General features: G+C 35.2%; 1 protein-coding gene across 1 annotated transcript; it reads right to left on the bottom strand.

Moving 5' to 3' along the window:
• Positions 1 to 3,228: 3,228 nt before the first annotated feature.
• LOC110805600 (protein ROH1) lies at positions 3,229 to 5,240 on the bottom strand. The gene is made up of 2 exons (XM_022011222.2): positions 4,504 to 5,240; positions 3,229 to 4,054 (listed from the first exon to the last, which is right to left on the bottom strand). The coding sequence occupies exons 1-2, from the start codon at positions 5,074 to 5,076 to the stop codon at positions 3,329 to 3,331; spliced, it is 1,299 nt and encodes a 432-aa protein (XP_021866914.1). The 5' UTR covers positions 5,077 to 5,240; the 3' UTR covers positions 3,229 to 3,328.
• Positions 5,241 to 18,112: the final 12,872 nt, after the last annotated feature.

The following is an 18,112-nucleotide window of genomic DNA, read 5'->3' as shown; positions in this document are numbered from 1 at the left end:
TGAATCAACACGGAAAATACTATTTATGCTATCTATTATGTACGGACTACAATTCCCTTATAAAACGTTATTTTATATGATTAGAAACGATTAGACCCGATATATAACCACGTGTCAACCCGATTTAACAACTCTAACCGCAAACAGGGAACAAGATGTTTGGCCCAAATATAGCCCATAGTTATTTTCTCGCTCAATATGGGCCACTTTTTTTTCTACCAAATAGCACTCTCAACTTCCTTCAAAAGGGTCACTTTCCTTTTGTATTTAGAAAACTTTCTTCCCAGTTCCCATCACAGTCCTAGTGAAAGATATGTAGTGCAAACTTGCACTTGCAAGTCATTCCGTACAGTATGAGATAGGAAATAGTCAATCCCTTACATGATTTGCACTTAACATGTTAGAGTGGAAATCGTCAATCTCTTATGATAAAGTCATAACTCATAGTCAAAAGCTTACAATGATTTTACATTTTTACTATAGAAGGTTCCAACTCTTCTTAGAATAAGTCCATACTTTGGTTCTATGAGACTTGAAAGTTTGGATACTTTTAAAAACGGTTTTTTCATGAAGTACCCCTGAGGTTTCACGAAACGCACCAAATACCCCCGCGCGTTTCAAAATACATAATATATTCCTATTTAAACTTATTTGCACCAAATGCCCCTAGACTTAACGGAAGTCTAACTCCGTTAACATTAACTCTTAATTAATCTAACTAATCCTACTTTAACCCTAATTAACTACTGATTAGCCTAATTAATCCTAATTAACACCTAATGAACCCTAATTAACTCTAAATATCCTCTCTCCTCTCAATCTCCTCTCTCCTCTCAATCTCACGTCTGCTTTTTTCTGGGCATCAAAGTGAACCCATCGACATTTTTCCTTCTTCAAACTATCTTCATCACACATCAATTCCTAACTCAAACCCCCAAATATTCGGACCCAGATTTTCAAGTGAATTGAAATCGTGAAAAATCTGAAAATGAAGAACAAAATGAACCTGAAAATGAAGAACAAAATAAACCAGGAAAATTGGAAAAGATAATCTGAAATTTGAGAGTTTAATTTGAATCCTAAATTTTCAACTACAAATTCGATTCAATCTCCCTCTACTCTAATACCAATCGCTGCTATTCTACTCATCTATTTGCTGCTACTGCTGCTATCTCTTCCCGTAGAAGAACTCAGCCCCAAGAACAAAAATAAGAAAACAAAATCGGAAATTAAAATATGAAAACGAAATTCATTGTAATCTACAAATTGTTTCTGATTATCTAATCTAATTCTAACTACCTTGCGCTATTTTCTATCCTAATCGCAACTGCTGCTATTCTAACTCGCCCAATTCAAATCAAAACGTCGTTCTCGAATCGTTCTTCAGCAGATATGTTCTTATTTTTGGTTTGAGGGAGCAACTGCAATTAGAGGAGAAAGAGAATAGCGCAGCAGGATTTGTTTTATGTTTTTCAGATTTTGATTTTTGTTGTTTTCCTATTTTAGATTTTGGAGTTGAGTTCGTGAGCATAGAATAGCAACAGCAGCAGCCACAGCCACGAAAAACAACAGAATATAGGTAGATTAGAGAGAGATTAGAGCCACTACAATTCGAATTTGTAGTTTAGATTTTTGATTTTAGGAATTAAACTCTGAAAATTTCATATTCTCTTCTTCAAATTTATGAGTTTTGTTCTTCAATTTTCAGATTTATTGTTCTTCAATTTTGGGCTTCAAATTCAATTATATTTGTTAGCTAGAGTTAAGTAGAGGCAATTAGAGGTTAATACTAACGGAGTTAACGACCGTTAGTCATTAAAGATATTTAAGGGCATTTGGTGCATTTTTTTAAAAAATAGGGGTATATTATGTATTTTGAAACGCGCGGGTGTATTTGGTGCGTTTTGTGAAACCTCAGGGGCATTTCATGAAAAAACCGTTTTAAAAATTTAAACATGTGAAATTTGCATGTATACAAGGTCAATCGATTTAATTTTACATGCATACAAGATGAAGAAAGCGCGTTTGAAAATCTATGTAAAATATTTATTCTCTTTTTTTGTAAAATAAAATAAAATGATAAGTGCGCGGATCTTTTACCAAAGTGGCTAATTTTAAAATTTTATTTACCAAAATGACTATCTTTTAATTTTATTTCCCAAACTAGCTATTATTTAGATTTTAAACTAGCTATATTTTAATTTTGACTTTAAAGTAAAAGCAATGAATCGGTCTAAGTTTTTATTTTTATACTGAACCGGTTTGAGCTTTTTTAAAATAGTGAACCGCTTTGATTTTCTTTTTAATAGTGAACCGGTTTGATACATATTTTTTTTAATAGTGAACCGGTTTGATACATATTTTTTTTAATAGTGAACCGGTTTGATATTTTTTAAAAAAAATAGTGAACCGGTTTGATTTTTTTTAAATAGTGAACCAGTTTGGTTTGAGTATTTAAAAAACAAAATATTAAACTGATTTGGGTTTTAAATAGCCTCAATTGTCTACTTGAGCATATTTGAATTTGTACCTTCTTTCGTTCATTACCCTATTTATGTCATTTTTTTTTTCCTGAGTATCGAGTTCTACTGGGAATACATGTTGCTTTGGACGAATATTAGGGACAATGGTTAGTTATGGAGTTATCATATTTAAGTTTACGAAGTTTTTAAATTTAAGTTTAAAGGTTTTAGTGTTTATTAATTATTTTTTTGTCTAAAATAAAAAAAATATAAAACTGGTTTACATATATATTAAAAAATAAAAACCAAACCAGTTTAATGGTTTTTTTTTTGTCTCAAAGTCAAAATAGTCATTTTGGTAAATAAATAATACGAAATAGCTAGTTTGGGAAATAGAATTTAAAAGTAGCCATTTTGGTAAATAAAATTTTAAAAGTAGCCAGTTTGGTAAAAGATCCTAAGTGCGCATACAATATATACGGATTCCTTAAAAATTTAAACTCACTCCAAAAGATTAACGCCAAAGAATAAACATCCCACTAGTTTTAGTATATTTCTATAATTCTATATATAGAAAGTTAATGTCCCAAATCAGTTAATCTAAAGCTCAAATGAGAGAAACTAAGCACCCAATCAAGCATTTGTGGATGAATAGCACAGAAACTCCCTAATAGAAAACCTCTACTTTAACACTAATCTACCCTAAATGTTGGTCTTTTTTTTCTTTTTCTATATATATTTTTTTTGTGTGAAACATTTCACATCCTTAGGAAACAAGAAATTCCCAGATAACATAAAATTTACACGGTTCCATGAAATGAAAAGAATAACCCAAAAAATAAAAAATAAGAAATTTTCTTTCTAACCTATACATGAGGGGTAGATGATTTGCCTGCTTGATCAAGGACATCTAGTATCATTGCACGACTCCTTACAAGTCTATGGAACAACTCCCTAATCTGTGACTGTAGCGGCCCGAGCCCATCATCCATTTTCCGGCATATCTCCGCTAGCTCGGCGACTTGGGCGGCGAATTCAGCCTCCTTCTCCTCCTCCATTGGGTAATGAAAATTGTCGGCGAACTCCACTAAGGAATGAGCCAATTTATCTATCTTGATCACCTCCTCCATTAGTCCAGCTGACCCTTTCTTTTCTTTCTTTTTCCATTCCTCAGCAATCTTTTCCTGGACCCCACATATGCCGTGGGCCCAATTTGATTGTTTAGGGACCGGGATGTGGGTCCCGAGCCCGGCCCGGTCCTGGCAAGGAATAGCAGCCACAAGGGCCCACATTACAAACACCAGGACCACGTTCATGATGTAAACCGTAAGGGCCAGCCCTGTTGGTTCCCCGCTGCGTGGCGCGTTGAGATTGGAGGAGATTGATTGGACTTGCTTGGCAGCTGACCAATGCTTGGCCACGCTCCACGATAGAGACTTGAAGCTCAGCCCGTGGTGGCGGTCTTTTGATGACGCGCCGCTTGTGCGCTTGCCAAAAGACCATGATCGCTCCGTCGACTTGCCTGTGTTTTCCTTTTCATCCATCACAACTGACCCTTGTAGTGCTGCAAGTGCTCTTCTTGCCCTCCGAATCTGTCAACAAAACCATCAAAGTTCAATTATTCCATTATTTATTAATTTTATTATTCCATCAAATGCATGATTTCTTCTACTTTTAATTGAATTCCATCATTTTAAAATAACAAATTCAATAGATTAACCAATTTAAAGGTTGATTTTAAAATATATAAAAAAAAATTGGATATTTTGGATGAATTTAGGTCGACCATTTTCGATTTAACCGGTCAATTTATTCATTCAAAGATGAAATTCTTTATATATACAATTATATGAATTTCTTGTTTGACCAAAATTAATGATATCATGCAATACCCATTTGAATTCAATCCGTCAAAATTCTCAAATTGACCTTGAAAATGTAATAATTCAATCATACCCATTTCATGCCCAAATGATCATAATCCAAAATGTTCATAATCAACCAAAAAAGAATTTTTTTTTGAGAATTTTAATATTTTTACCTGGCCATCGGTGAAGGGCCTCTGTTCCAAGGCAGAGACAACAATCTGAGCTTGATTTTTCATAAACTTAACAGCATCAATACCATGAGTAATCCCATTACAAATATCCAAACCCTTAACCGCCCTATCCAGCAAATCAGGAATCAAACGATCAAGAGGCGCTTTCGCAACCTGAGACGGTTCCCTCCCGATCAAAAGCACGGCCTTGAATTCCGTCTCACAAGATAGAAAAGCATCAAGAAGTTTCCTTATCCAAGCAATTGAAAGGAACGTCTCACATCCCGAAAAGGGGCTAGAATCGCCGTCAATACTCCCCGCCGTAGGAGAATCACTCGCGGCGGAGGAGATAGAAATCGATGAAGGTATACCAGACGAATGGTAGGATTCCTTTTTAGGAGGTAAAAGATCGGAAAAACGATCGGAAATTTTCCTTTGAAAAAGCTCCAAATCTTCAACTTCTCCTTCCATGGAAGCGACTTGATTACGGCGTATACTAATCCGGCCGAGGAAGTGGCCTTGATTATCTGCCCCTCCTGCCCAGATTTTTTTATTATCTGCCCCTCCCGGCCACATTTTTTTTTGTTATTTGATATCAGAATTTCAAAAGACAGAGAAAAGAACAGGGGGTTAACAGAGAAAAGCAGAGAGAAAATGAAAACAGAGGGAAAATAGGGAAGAAAAGTGTTGTAAGATAAAAGAATGCGGTTGACAGTTAAATGAGTTGGTATTTGGAGGGGGGACCCACTGTTTTTGGGAGTGGATGGTCTAGGTTGCTTTTTGAGGGCAACGACTGTTTCTTTCTTGTCTAAAATTTGTTACTCTGTAATCTGTATTCTATATTTCCCTTTCAAAGATGACTTGGTATTTGCTCGTTTTGTTGTTCATGGGATTGCCTGAACTACCCCTTTCACCCTATATTCGTGCGTGGATACGGTGTAACGAATCAGCGATGGAACACAATTCTATGATAAAAATAAAATAAAATAATCCATCAAATTGTCGTGGTGGAAAATAAGAGATTTTTGTTGAGGATGTTTGCACTGGATGGGAGTAAATTGTGCAAAAGTTTCGTTGTTTTGTAACCGTTAGATAATTATATTGAAAGCATTTTGAAGAGTAGTGGATAATTTATGCCATTTTTAGATTTTTTTTTTAATCATACTCATAGAAGTTGTGATTGCAATGCTAGCAGTTTAGCTAATTTCATTTACTCCGTATTTGATTAGTTATCTTACTCTTATACTTACTCTTCTACTATACGGGTATAGAAAGTTTTTAAAAAAATACGGAGTACATACTGGTTTAGAATTAAAAAAATCAAGATAGGGAATAACAATTGTCCTAATGAACAAGACTTCGGAAATGAAAACTATTAATTAATCACGATGATTACAACTGAATGCGTACTTAAAAACGCTAAATCAACAAATAATTCAATAACTCAGTTTTTTTTTCTTTTTTTCTTTTGACATAGGCTTAATATTGCATAATAAACAAGTTTAAAAATTACAACTCAAACTAGAAACATTAAAGAACCTTACACAACTTACATAACCAACTAAAAGCGAACTACACTAATTGAGGTTGGCATGAGTAGTTAAGGGTCTCTTGCTCCTTAGCCAAGGTCTCAGGTTCGAGCCTTGGGAATGGATAAAACCTCAACTGGGAGGGATGCTGCCCATCGAGGTACTCATGCAAACTCCCACAGGAGATATGTCTACTCGCCGAAAGCGGTGGGAACTCCTCGTAGTAGAACCAAAAAACTAAAAGCCAACTACTTAAAAACCAAAATGGTGGTAACAAGCTCTTCTCCGTTGGACTTTCGATTGTTGTTTTGACTTTATTTACAACGACGTACTACACGTAGTATGCCAAATCCAAACAAAATTATTCAATATATAACTTAGTTACTTATGAATAAATTTGATGATCGAATTTTTTTGATACCATTATAGTCGTTCTTATCATCTTATTAACTTGATTTTTGGGAAGTATATTTGTAAATGGTAGTTGGATTACATTACTTAATACGGAGTACTGTATAACAACTACAGAACTACTGCATATAATTAAGCTATAACAACTACTGCATATATAACAATACCATTACAATTACAAGTTCATATCAACAACTGATAACTTGGAGTTGATCACCTGATATTATAGGGTTTGGCTCATACAAAATGCAGGAAGGTCATGTCAGGTTACACTTTGGGTCAAAGGCTAAGGCCAACAACAACCAAAAAATAAAGACTGTTGAGCGGAGCTTTTCAGGTCGGAGTCTCACCTATACATAAGCTCTAAGAGCATGTACATTGGGGCTTTTGGAGTGTCTCTCCAAGTAGCTCTCCAGTAGCTCTCCAACAAGAACTATCTCTTGGTCAACATTGGGGCTCTTGAGTGGTTTTTGAGGGGCTCTTGAGTAGCTCTTCATGGAGAGCTACTTCAAGGTATCTCTTGCCCAAGAGCCCTTCAAGAGTTGATTGTTGTTGAAAAGTGGGGAGTAACTTTTAAAATTGGATAGTAACTTTGGTTAAAAACACAATTAATTGTGGACCACCAAATGGTAAAAATGATAATGGAGAGCTCATTTGAGTAACCAACCAATGTTGGGTGTTTTTAAGAATGAATTCTTGAGTGTGTCTTGTAGAGAGATAGTGGTAGAGAGAGAGGGGAGAGTCCTCCAAGAGCTATTTTAAAGAGCCAACCAATGTTCACATACAATACTTTAATATTCTTAAAGTTCACATATAACCAGAGAGATAGTGGTAGAGAGAGAGGGGAAGATTTCTTAAAGTTTTAAAAAATGTTCACATACAATACTTTAATATTGAAAGATTAGTAATCAAGCATACATTAAGCTCCGTTTATTTTGACGAAAAATATTTTTTGAATTTTCTAAAAGTAAAGTATTTAAATACTCCCTCCGTCTCTTTTTTGTTCTTTACGTTTTCCTTTTTGGATGTCCCAAAATGTTCTTTACAATTATCATCAAAATTTGTGTCCAATTTTTATTTTAACCAATTAAATCCATTGGGTCATGTAATCTCTCACACTTTTCCATCGGGACATTAACTTTTTTCTCATTTTTCCAATATCAGAATTTTGATAAGAATGAAAACATTATAAATAAACGTATTTTTTCTCATTTACATAAAAACTTAGAAGAATCTCAGTGTACATTAATTAATCGTTAAAACGCGTGCAAAATACCAAACGTAAAAAACAAAAAGAGACGGATGGAGTAATAGTTTTCCAAAAAGATCCTGTCATTTTGTATTTAAATTCAGTTCAATTTAGTTCAACACCATTCAGTTCAGTTCAGCTCAGTTTAATTTAATTCAGCCAATTAATATTAGAAGGACATGGCCATACTCTGCAATATCAAGATTATCAACTGCAGTACTCCGTATACACTAGAAGTATTGAGCGGAGCCTTCGTGTCACAGTCCGAATATTTTGACTTCGAAACCGTGTGGCGCACTCTTGCCTATTGGCGGCAAGGATGCGAGCCTTGTGCGGAATGAGTGTCTTGTGACTCGTAGGGGCACGAGTAAGCATCTGCATCTGATAGGGCTCTCTTGCCTAATGGCGACAAGAGCAAGGGACGAGGGTCAACCGGGGCTCTTGTGTGCGCACAGCAGGCACAAGCGGGACCAACGACGATAATTTATCTGTTTGTGGGACTTTGTGGGATTTGGGATGTTTTAGAGCAAGTGATGACACAATATCTATAAAGGTTACAACAAAACACGAGCAATAAAGCGATGACAACAATTGGTGAGAAGAAGGAATTCATTCATTCATTAAATAAAGGATTTTTTGTTATTTAACACCTTAAAAAAAAATAGTTTTTGTAATTAAACACCTTACTTATTTTTTATTATATTTAAACACCTTAAAAATCTAAAAATTTATAAATCAACACCGCTTAACGATTTCCATAAGAAAAAAACGTTGATTTTTAATCATGCTAGCATAATTTAATGGTAGAAGGAGTTGTTTACCACCATATCATAGCTTGAGAACTTTAGCATAGTTAAAAACTACTCCCTCCGTATTTATTTAAGGGATACACTTGCCTTTTCCGGCCGTATTTATTTAAGAGATACACTTGCCATTTTTAGTAACTTATCAACCCCACCATCTAATTAAATAATACATCTAATTTACCCTATCACCCACCATCCTATTAAACAAATAATTTCATAAATCCACCCCACCTTCCACCCACCAAAATGACATGGTCCCCACATGTTTAATTATTAAAATATCTATCCAACCCCACTTGCTTCATTATTTTATTTCATTCAATTATTCTTCTTAATACCCGTGCCCGGCCAAGTGTATCTCTTAAAAAAATACGGAGGGAGTAATGTTTTTTCTAACAAAAATTGTCAAGTGGTGTTGTGATAGTTCAGTAGGAACACTTGACAAGAGGGGGGGTGAATTGTTTCTTGGGAACTTGAGTAAGTTTCTTGCGGAATTTAAACAATAAAGAGACTGAGAACAATGAGCGAAGAAAGATATAAAACGGAGGAACCTTCTTGACCCTAATCAAGAAGAACCTCACTACTCTTTTGTATTAATGCAATAACTCTATTACAAATACACTCTTTAACTCGAGTTCCTCTCGAACACGAGTTCCCCACAGCAATCCCCTTCGATTACTGTGCTACTCTTTCTCTCTCTGACTTAACTCTAAGTCGCTCATTTTCTCTTTGACTTAACTCTAAGTCACTGTTTCTCTCTTTGACTAAACTCTTAGTCGCTCTTTCTCTCTTTGACTTAACTCTAAGTCACTCAAGGATCACTCAATCCTTAAACCCAAAATACAATATGATAGATAGATTCTATTACGTAATAAAGCTTATAGTAATAAGGAACTCAAGGAACACTCTATTTTGCCAACTGATTCTTTTAAAACGTTTAAGCTCTTTAAGATAGATTTTGTAGAAATCAGTTGTGTTTTGAAAAGCCAAAACTCTTCTCCTTTTATAGGAGAGTTTTACTTAGGGTTGGGTACCCATGTTCTCCTCAACTACCCACTAACAGTTACTGCTCAGTAACATGGGCATAGTTGGAGAGAAACAAGGGAGACCAAATCAAAACACTAAATGTACGTTAAACAGAAATACGTGGGGAGAGTTTCAAGGAACATGGAAAATCTTTTACTTGAGAAACAAGGATAATAAATCAGAATCCTATGTTTCATTTATTAATTAAATTCATTTTATTTATTAAAAAGATTTTCCAAGTTAAAACTCTTTTATAATTACAGTTAACATATTTCATTTAAAACGTACCAAAATACTTAGGTTCCTTTCGTTCCAAATTACGCATAAACAATATTAAATACTTACATAAATCCTAAACATAAACTCATATGTTGTAGTCTTCATGTTGCACCTTTAGAAGCTTCACTCGAAGACTTCCCAATTTGTTCCTTCTCTGGAACATCGAGGATCCACATAATATATGAGGATCTCGCCTTAGGAACTCGCCTAAGGATCTCGCCTTGCTTAATGATTATTTCTTCAATGTAGTGTCTGACATGGATCAATTACTTGCTTATATTCCACGTTGCTTAGTTTATCCAACTCAGGATCTCCTTAACTTAGCATTATCCCTCTAAGGATCTCGGAACCTATTATGCAACATAACTTAACCAATTGTCAGGAGTTTGCTTTGTCATCATCAAAACTTTAGGGTCAACAATATTCCCCCTTTTTGGTGATGACAACATAAGCAAACTTTCACTAAATGCAATAATAATCAATTAGCATAAATATAAAGCAATAAATTAAATAAAGTATTTTTATAAAAATTAATCTAAATTTCCTAAATGAAATTAAGGAAAATTGAAATTAATTTTAATAAACGAAAATAAAATTAAGAACGAGAAATAAAATTTTATAAACTTACATCGAGAAGAGAGTAGTGAGACGGACTCAAGTGATCAATTTAAGTTAAGTTTGCATTCATTTCCCCCTGTTGGCATTAACAAAAAGTAGAAATACACAATACTAATATATACCGATTATAGCGCCCTCCGATCAACAGTTGGCAAACTAAGTTAGCCTCAAAGTTAAGTTCCAACGTACTAAATTCGAATATAAAACATAATAATTAACAAGCCAAGTTTTTAGAGATACGATCTTTTAGGAGTTCCACAGAAATAAAGGAAGAGAAATTGTATGTTTCCCAACAGATGGTTACATACAAAAAAAAATAAAAAAATAAAATAAAAAGTTCCAAAAAAAATCAAAAGCGTAATGTAACACAAATGGATAGGATCAGGAAAGATGGCTTGGGTATGTAGCAAGTTTAGGTTGGTCCTTTCTCAACTTCATATCGATCCACACCCTGTCTCGATTTCTATTGCTGCCTTTTAATTCTCCCACTTTTTCATCATTATTCTCATTAGCATAAGATATATCAACAAACAACAGAGAATATTTCACCTTGGAACCACTTTGTGAACCCTGTCATACTCTTTTTTTTTTCTTCTTCTATTTTTTTTTTTTTTTTTTTTTTTTTTTTCCGGTATAACAACGGCATCCCTTTAAAAATAATACATAAACCATAAATCCTCAATATTAATTGTAAACCTCGTCACCATATTTGCATCAACAACCGAAGGAACACGGACCGAGGTAATTTCCCCCTTAGAACAATCCGTATTTTTTTTTTTTTTTTTTTTTTATTATTTTTTTTTTCGGTTTTGCAATAATCTCACCACCCGACCGCCGCTCTCTTCGCGGGTCGGTGGTGTGCCCCGTTTTCATCCTCAGCGACCAGAACAGTAGGTAGGGTAGAAGTTGTTGTGGTCGTGGACGGGTTTTGGTGGAGGGTTTTGGGTGGTTGTGTGTCGAAAGTGGGGGTGTGAGGTTCGGCGATGACGGCGGTGTCGGACGGCTGGGAGGGCGGTGATTAGGAGCCACCGCCGCTGTTTCTTGTGGAGGTAAGAGGTGGTGGGTCGTGGCTGGGAGTAAGGGCGAAAGAGAGGTGGTTCGCGGCTGGGCTCGAGGCTAGTGGCTGGGCTCGGTCGGTTGGCCGGGTTGAGTCCGGTCGCCGAGCCGAGGTCGCCGGTGGTCGTGGCCTGTTGGGTCCGGCCGCCGGTGATGGTGGTGGTGGTTTTCAATTTGGGAATTTTTTCATGGCTAGGGTTTGAATTTGGGGATTTTTAATTTTTAGGGTTTCTTTTGTTTGAATTGGTGAAATTTGAATTTGGTGGTGGAATTGGGTATGAGAGATCCATAGGTGTGATCCATTAGCTTTTAATTTTGAAAAAAATAAAATTCAATGAAAAAAAATAAATAAAAATATGGATATATAAAAAGAAATAAAAATAATAAAAATAATTTGTGGAAAAAATAAAAGATGGAAGAAAATTGTAACAAAAAGAATATATCCATGATCCTCCTATTTTAGTGGAACTGTTTTAATTACGTATCTCATATTGCTTGACTAATTAAATACATATTTTAATTTTAAACTTTTAGTTGTTCCTTAACAATGGTAAACTTCAGTTATGCTTCACGCACATGTATTTATAATGGTATATAGTAGTTATGCATAAATCTATAAAAGTAATACCTTGTGAGGAACTTTCCTGCTTACTTATCTCAGCTTGATCATCCCGAGGTCCAATCTCATTTTCCCGTGCTTCTTTCTGCTTGTTTACTTTGCATGTTCCTTGCACAAATTTTCATTAGTTGTACCAAACAGTATATTATCAACGTAAAATTGTACAACTAGTGAGTCAGTTCCTTTTGATTTTAAGAATAAAGTTTTGTCATATCTGCTTCGTTTAAAATCATTTTTCAGAAGGATTTTAGATAATATTTCGCACCACGATCTTGTAACTTGCTTTAACCCATGGAGAGCTTTGTCAGGCTTATAGATGTGATTTGAAAATTCATGATTTTTATAATGGGGAGGTTGTTCCACACAGACGTCCTTTTTAAAAAATTCATTTATGGAGACACGTTTGACGTCCATGTGGTACAACTTAATTTCTGTAAAGGCTGCAAAAACAATTAAAGTTTTTATAGTTTCTAATCTAACAACAGGAACAAAAGTTTCTTCGAAATTAGTACCTTTCTGTTGATTGTAGCCTTTAACAACTAACCTTGCTCTGTTCCTGACCATTGTTCCACATTTATCAAGCTTGATCCTGTACATCCATTTGAGTTCTATCCCCTTCTGGTTATTTGGCTTGATTATGGAGAGGAACGCATGGAAAGTACAAAAGTTCCTGAGTTCAGATCTTGTCACAATTCCTCTTTCAATGTCGCTGACGATCAGATCCATTGGAGAGGAACTCTGATGTTTCCATGGCTTAGGTTGAGATTGAGCCACATGAATATTCAAACTTTCCTCAGTTACTTCTGTTTCTTGAGTTCCTTGAGATCCTCGAGTTCCTTGTTCCTGTTGAATAATAGGGTGATCCTCAGGAACAGGAACTTCTGGATCATGAACTCTAAGATCTTGTTCCTCTTGAGTAGGAACTCCCTGATTCACTTTGATTTCTTGAACTCCTGATTCAACTGTCTCTTTATGTTGTCTAGCTGGAGAAGTTTCCTCATTGTTATCTGTGAAGTGAATCAAACCATTTTCGAAATCCTTCTGTTCCTGAACTTCATTAGTTTCATCAAGCATAATATGTACATTTTCAACACTTTTAAAAGAGTCTTTAAGAGAGGTGTTCCTGTCAGGCAACTGAAAGAACCTACCATGTACATCAGATTTAACATTATCGAGGCAGGTTGTGTGTTCTTTGCTAAGTTCCATTGCCTTGTCACTTTGAGCCTTTATTACGATAAGCTTTTTAAAAATGTCTAGAGTTTCTATCAATAATTCCACTAATTTATTTACAGACAGAGATTGAAGAGTTGAGGAACTTACTTCACTTGATGGATCTTGTGTTGATTCATCGATCTTTGCCATAAGACAAAGGTTTGCTGTTTCTTCTGGTTGATCCTCATCTTCTTCCGAGTCAGTGGCTTCTTCCCAAGCTTCGATCATTGCCTTCTTGAAGTTGGGCTTGGCAAAGGTGGATTTGTTGAATCTTTCCTTATATTGATCCTTTCCCTTGCCTTTCCCTTTTTCATTTCCCACTGAGGGCAGTATTTGATTTGATGGTCAGAATCACCGCACTTGAAACATCCTTGGTCAGACTTGGAACCGCTTGGTTTTCTCATTGAGTTCCTTCCTCTTAGATTTCCAGGTTTAGAGTTCCTGTAAAATCTTTTCATTCTTCTGACCAACGTAGCAACCTCATCTTCATCAGGTTATGAGTCCTCCTGTTCCTCAGCCTTGAGAGCAAGGCCTCGGTTCTCAGGAACAGCTGCTCCTAGATGTAATTCATGAGTCATCAAGGATCCCGCCAATTGTTCAATGTTGAATTTGGTGAAGTCCTTTGTTTCAAACAATGCAGTGACCTTGGTTCTCCATCTATCATCCTGTGGCATGCTCCTTAGGATCTTCCTAACCTGTTCATCAGAGGGAATAATTCTTCCAAGAGAAACTAGCTCATTAGTAATGTTAGTGAAACGAGTAAACATTTCCTGGATTGTTTCTCTTGGTTGCATTTCAAAACGTTCATACTTAGACATTAATAAATCAATTTTAGAACGTTTGACCTCATTAGTTCCCTCATGAGTTATTTGAAGGAGATCCCAGATTTGCTTTGCGCTCTTGCACCCCATAACTCTGTTATGTTCGTGAGGTCCAAGGCCGCAATGCAAGATTTTCACAGCCATTGCATTGATTTCTAATTTCTCAAAATCTTCCTTAGTAAATTCAGACATGGGTTTAGGAACTACCTCATTTTGAGCATTGGTCATTGTTACCTTGAAATCACCGACTTCTATGACTCGCCAGACTTGATAGTTCTCTGCCTTGATATAGATCTCCATCCTGTTCTTCCAGTAGGTGTAGAATTTCCCGTTGAACATTGGAGGTCTTTGAGTGGAATAACCTTCCTCGAGTTTCTCGTAAGCGTTCATACTTTCCAGGAACTTTTTCTCAACAGGGTTTCCTGTATTTTTGTGAGATCCTGCTCTGATACCAACTGATAGTTCAGTAGGAACACTTGACAAGAGGGGGGGTGAATTGTTTCTTGGGAACTTGAGTAAGTTTCTTGCGGAATTTAAACAATAAAGAGACTGAGAACAATGAGCGAAGAAAGATATAAAACGGAGGAACCTTCTTGACCCTAATCAAGAAGAACCTCACTACTCTTTTGTATTAATGCAATAACTCTATTACAAATACACTCTTTAACTCGAGTTCCTCTCGAACACGAGTTCCCCACAGCAATCCCCTTCGATTACTGTGCTACTCTTTCTCTCTCTGACTTAACTCTAAGTCGCTCCTTTTCTCTTTGACTTAACTCTAAGTCACTGTTTCTCTCTTTGACTAAACTCTTAGTCGCTCTTTCTCTCTTTGACTTAACTCTAAGTCACTCAAGGATCACTCAATCCTTAAACCCAAAATACAATATGATAGATAGATTCTATTACGTAATAAAGCTTATAGTAATAAGGAACTCAAGGAACACTCTATTTTGCCAACTGATTCTTTTAAAACGTTTAAGCTCTTTAAGATAGATTTTGTAGAAATCAGTTGTGTTTTGAAAAGCCAAAACTCTTCTCCTTTTATAGGAGAGTTTTACTTAGGGTTGGGTACCCATGTTCTCCTCAACTACCCACTAACAGTTACTGCTCAGTAACATGGGCATAGTTGGAGAGAAACAAGGGAGACCAAATCAAAACACTAAATGTACGTTAAACAGAAATACGTGGGGAGAGTTTCAAGGAACATGGAAAATCTTTTACTTGAGAAACAAGGATAATAAATCAGAATCCTATGTTTCATTTATTAATTAAATTCATTTTATTTATTAAAAAGATTTTCCAAGTTAAAACTCTTTTATAATTACAGTTAACATATTTCATTTAAAACGTACCAAAATACTTAGGTTCCTTTCGTTCCAAATTACGCATAAACAATATTAAATACTTACATAAATCCTAAACATAAACTCATATGTTGTAGTCTTCATGTTGCACCTTTAGAAGCTTCACTCGAAGACTTCCCAATTTGTTCCTTCTCTGGAACATCGAGGATCCACATAATATATGAGGATCTCGCCTTAGGAACTCGCCTAAGGATCTCGCCTTGCTTAATGATTATTTCTTCAATGTAGTGTCTGACATGGATCAATTACTTGCTTATATTCCACGTTGCTTAGTTTATCCAACTCAGGATCTCCTTAACTTAGCATTATCCCTCTAAGGATCTCGGAACCTATTATGCAACATAACTTAACCAATTGTCAGGAGTTTGCTTTGTCATCATCAAAACTTTAGGGTCAACATGTTGATTTCTATATTTTTTTTGTTTTTTAAGGTGTTTAAAAACAATAAAAAATAAGTAAGGTGTTAAATTACAAAAACTAGTTTTTTTAAGGTATTAAATGACAAAAAATCCTTAAATAAAGAAAGGTTGTATTCTAACACTTCGGATATTATAGAGGGCAGTTTTGACAATTGCACAAAAATTGAATCAACAAGTGACGCCCTACAATTTCGCGACACTAGCGCGTTATCTTTTGTAAGATTTATATTTTGGAAATAAAAAAGAATATTTAAAGCAAAAAACATGTAGCTCGATTTTAAGCTTCCTTTTAAATTTGACCGTGTCGTGAAAGATTTTGATTGTCTAGAGCGCAGGAGCACGATAGTAAACGAGTAAACGCCTTGGCTTTTGACGTTGATTGCGGCCCCATCGCCGGCCCAAGTAAAGCCTTTGTAATTATATAATCTGATTAGTACTACTTCGTTTTTATTCACCACCCTGGCCCATGCATTTAAAGTTCAAGATTCCCTATTAGTAATTGAAATACTATTACTGGGGCCCAATCGACTTTTCCCTTTCCGATCAAGGATCCATTCAACTTAGAAGATAATCCAAAAAATGGGGTCATAAATTTAATGAAAACAAAATAAGTGTACAAAGTAAAAACTGTAAAATGTATTGGGAAATTAGGTTTTTTTTCCCCTTAGGGTATCTCGTAGATATTATTAAAATTTAAGGTCATTTTCTTACAATTTATCCATATTTCATGGTACCATAGAGACAATTTCCTATTTTTCCCTTAGACTATCGTTAACCTTGTGTAAAAAAAATCACCATTCCCCTCTCTCTACCCACTTTCTCACTCATCATTTTTCATTTTTTCCATTAGTAAAAAAAAAGACCCCATCTCTCTCTTATGATTTTAGGTTGAATTTAGGAGATGGAACTTCCAATAAGAAATTTTACCGTGTATAAGAAATTGAGGATCTAGATATTTCAAGAGGGGCAACCATATCTCTCTATTCTTAAAGATTGTGATTGTTCCTGTTTTACCAATCAAGCTAATCAATATTATCTCGCTTTTTAAGATTTTTATATTTCTTGTCATTTTTTTTATGTCAACCAAACCCCTCGACAATATTTTAAAGAAAATTACACAAGGGCCACAATTGGGTTTTACAGACATGCATTCTATCGAACTAAACTAGTGTGGGCCAAGACCTTGCTCCATTCACTTGATTTTTGATGAACTACATTTATATTTAGTGATAAACCTTTTTTTACCGAGTTCTCGTGTTTTTGCTTTTGAAGTTACTGGTTTTTATTGAATTACATAGTAAACTTCAGTAAAAATTAGAAAGTTTGGTGAACAAAGGTGAAGTAAAATTAGTTCTTAAAATGCAGTTATGGTTAATTTTGAGGAAAAAACTATTAATAATCATTGATGTACCTCTAGTATATTACCGATGTATGTCTTTCACATTGTTGATGTTTTTTGATTGATGTATCTCAAATACACTATTAATGTACCTCTAGTATATTACTGATGTATCTCAAATACACCATTAATGTACCTCTAGTATATTACTGATGTATCTCAATACACGCTTAATGTACATCATATTTCCTCAATTAATTTAATCTAATTTAAAAACTCGATCCACCAAATTAATCCTAATACGTGGTATTTCTATCTCTACTGATTTTGAGCTGTGTTAATTAAGAGATTGAACTGATCGAGTTTCGTGGGAATGTTGACGGTTACAGTGTGATAAATCGCAGACATGGATGACTGGTTCATGAGGAGAGATAAATGGAGCGGAGAAACGAGTAAATGAGAAATAGTGTGGGAGGAGAGAGAGGGAAGTTAATTAATTCGATTAACTGTGGGACTTCTATCCTCGTCGCCATTGGAATCAAGCAGTTGAACTCACTGAAAGTTGGGAGAAAGAAGAGGATGACGCGAAAACTAAAAAGGAAACTCAAACAGGATCTTGACCGTGAATTATTTAATCTAAGGGATATAATTACTTCTCACGTTTCTCTCTATAAAGGCACTTCTCACCGGATCCTAACCATATATATATATATATATATATATATATATATATATATATATATATATATATATATATATATATATATATATATATATATATAGAAGGTACACGTTTTCTAAGGTCTCCCTATCACAGGGAAAGACCAAATGATCTAAAAGCCACTCCCTATCTCAGGGAAAAGC

This window comes from Spinacia oleracea, chromosome 6, assembly GCF_020520425.1.
Source record: "Spinacia oleracea cultivar Varoflay chromosome 6, BTI_SOV_V1, whole genome shotgun sequence".
Lineage (NCBI taxonomy): Eukaryota > Viridiplantae > Streptophyta > Magnoliopsida > Caryophyllales > Amaranthaceae > Spinacia > Spinacia oleracea.
The sequence above is the reverse complement of the archived record's forward strand: the minus strand, read 5'-3'. Positions and strand labels throughout refer to the sequence as shown.

Bases quoted from the DNA above. Each gene is read 5' to 3' on its own strand.
- LOC110805600 (XM_022011222.2), bottom strand. From the start codon at position 5,076: ATGTGGCCGGGAGGGGCAGATAATAAAAAAATCTGGGCAGGAGGGGCA. The intron at 4,055-4,503 runs GTAAAAATATTA...TTTTGTTGACAG, and splicing joins GGCCCTTCACCGATGGCCAG to ATTCGGAGGGCAAGAAGAGC.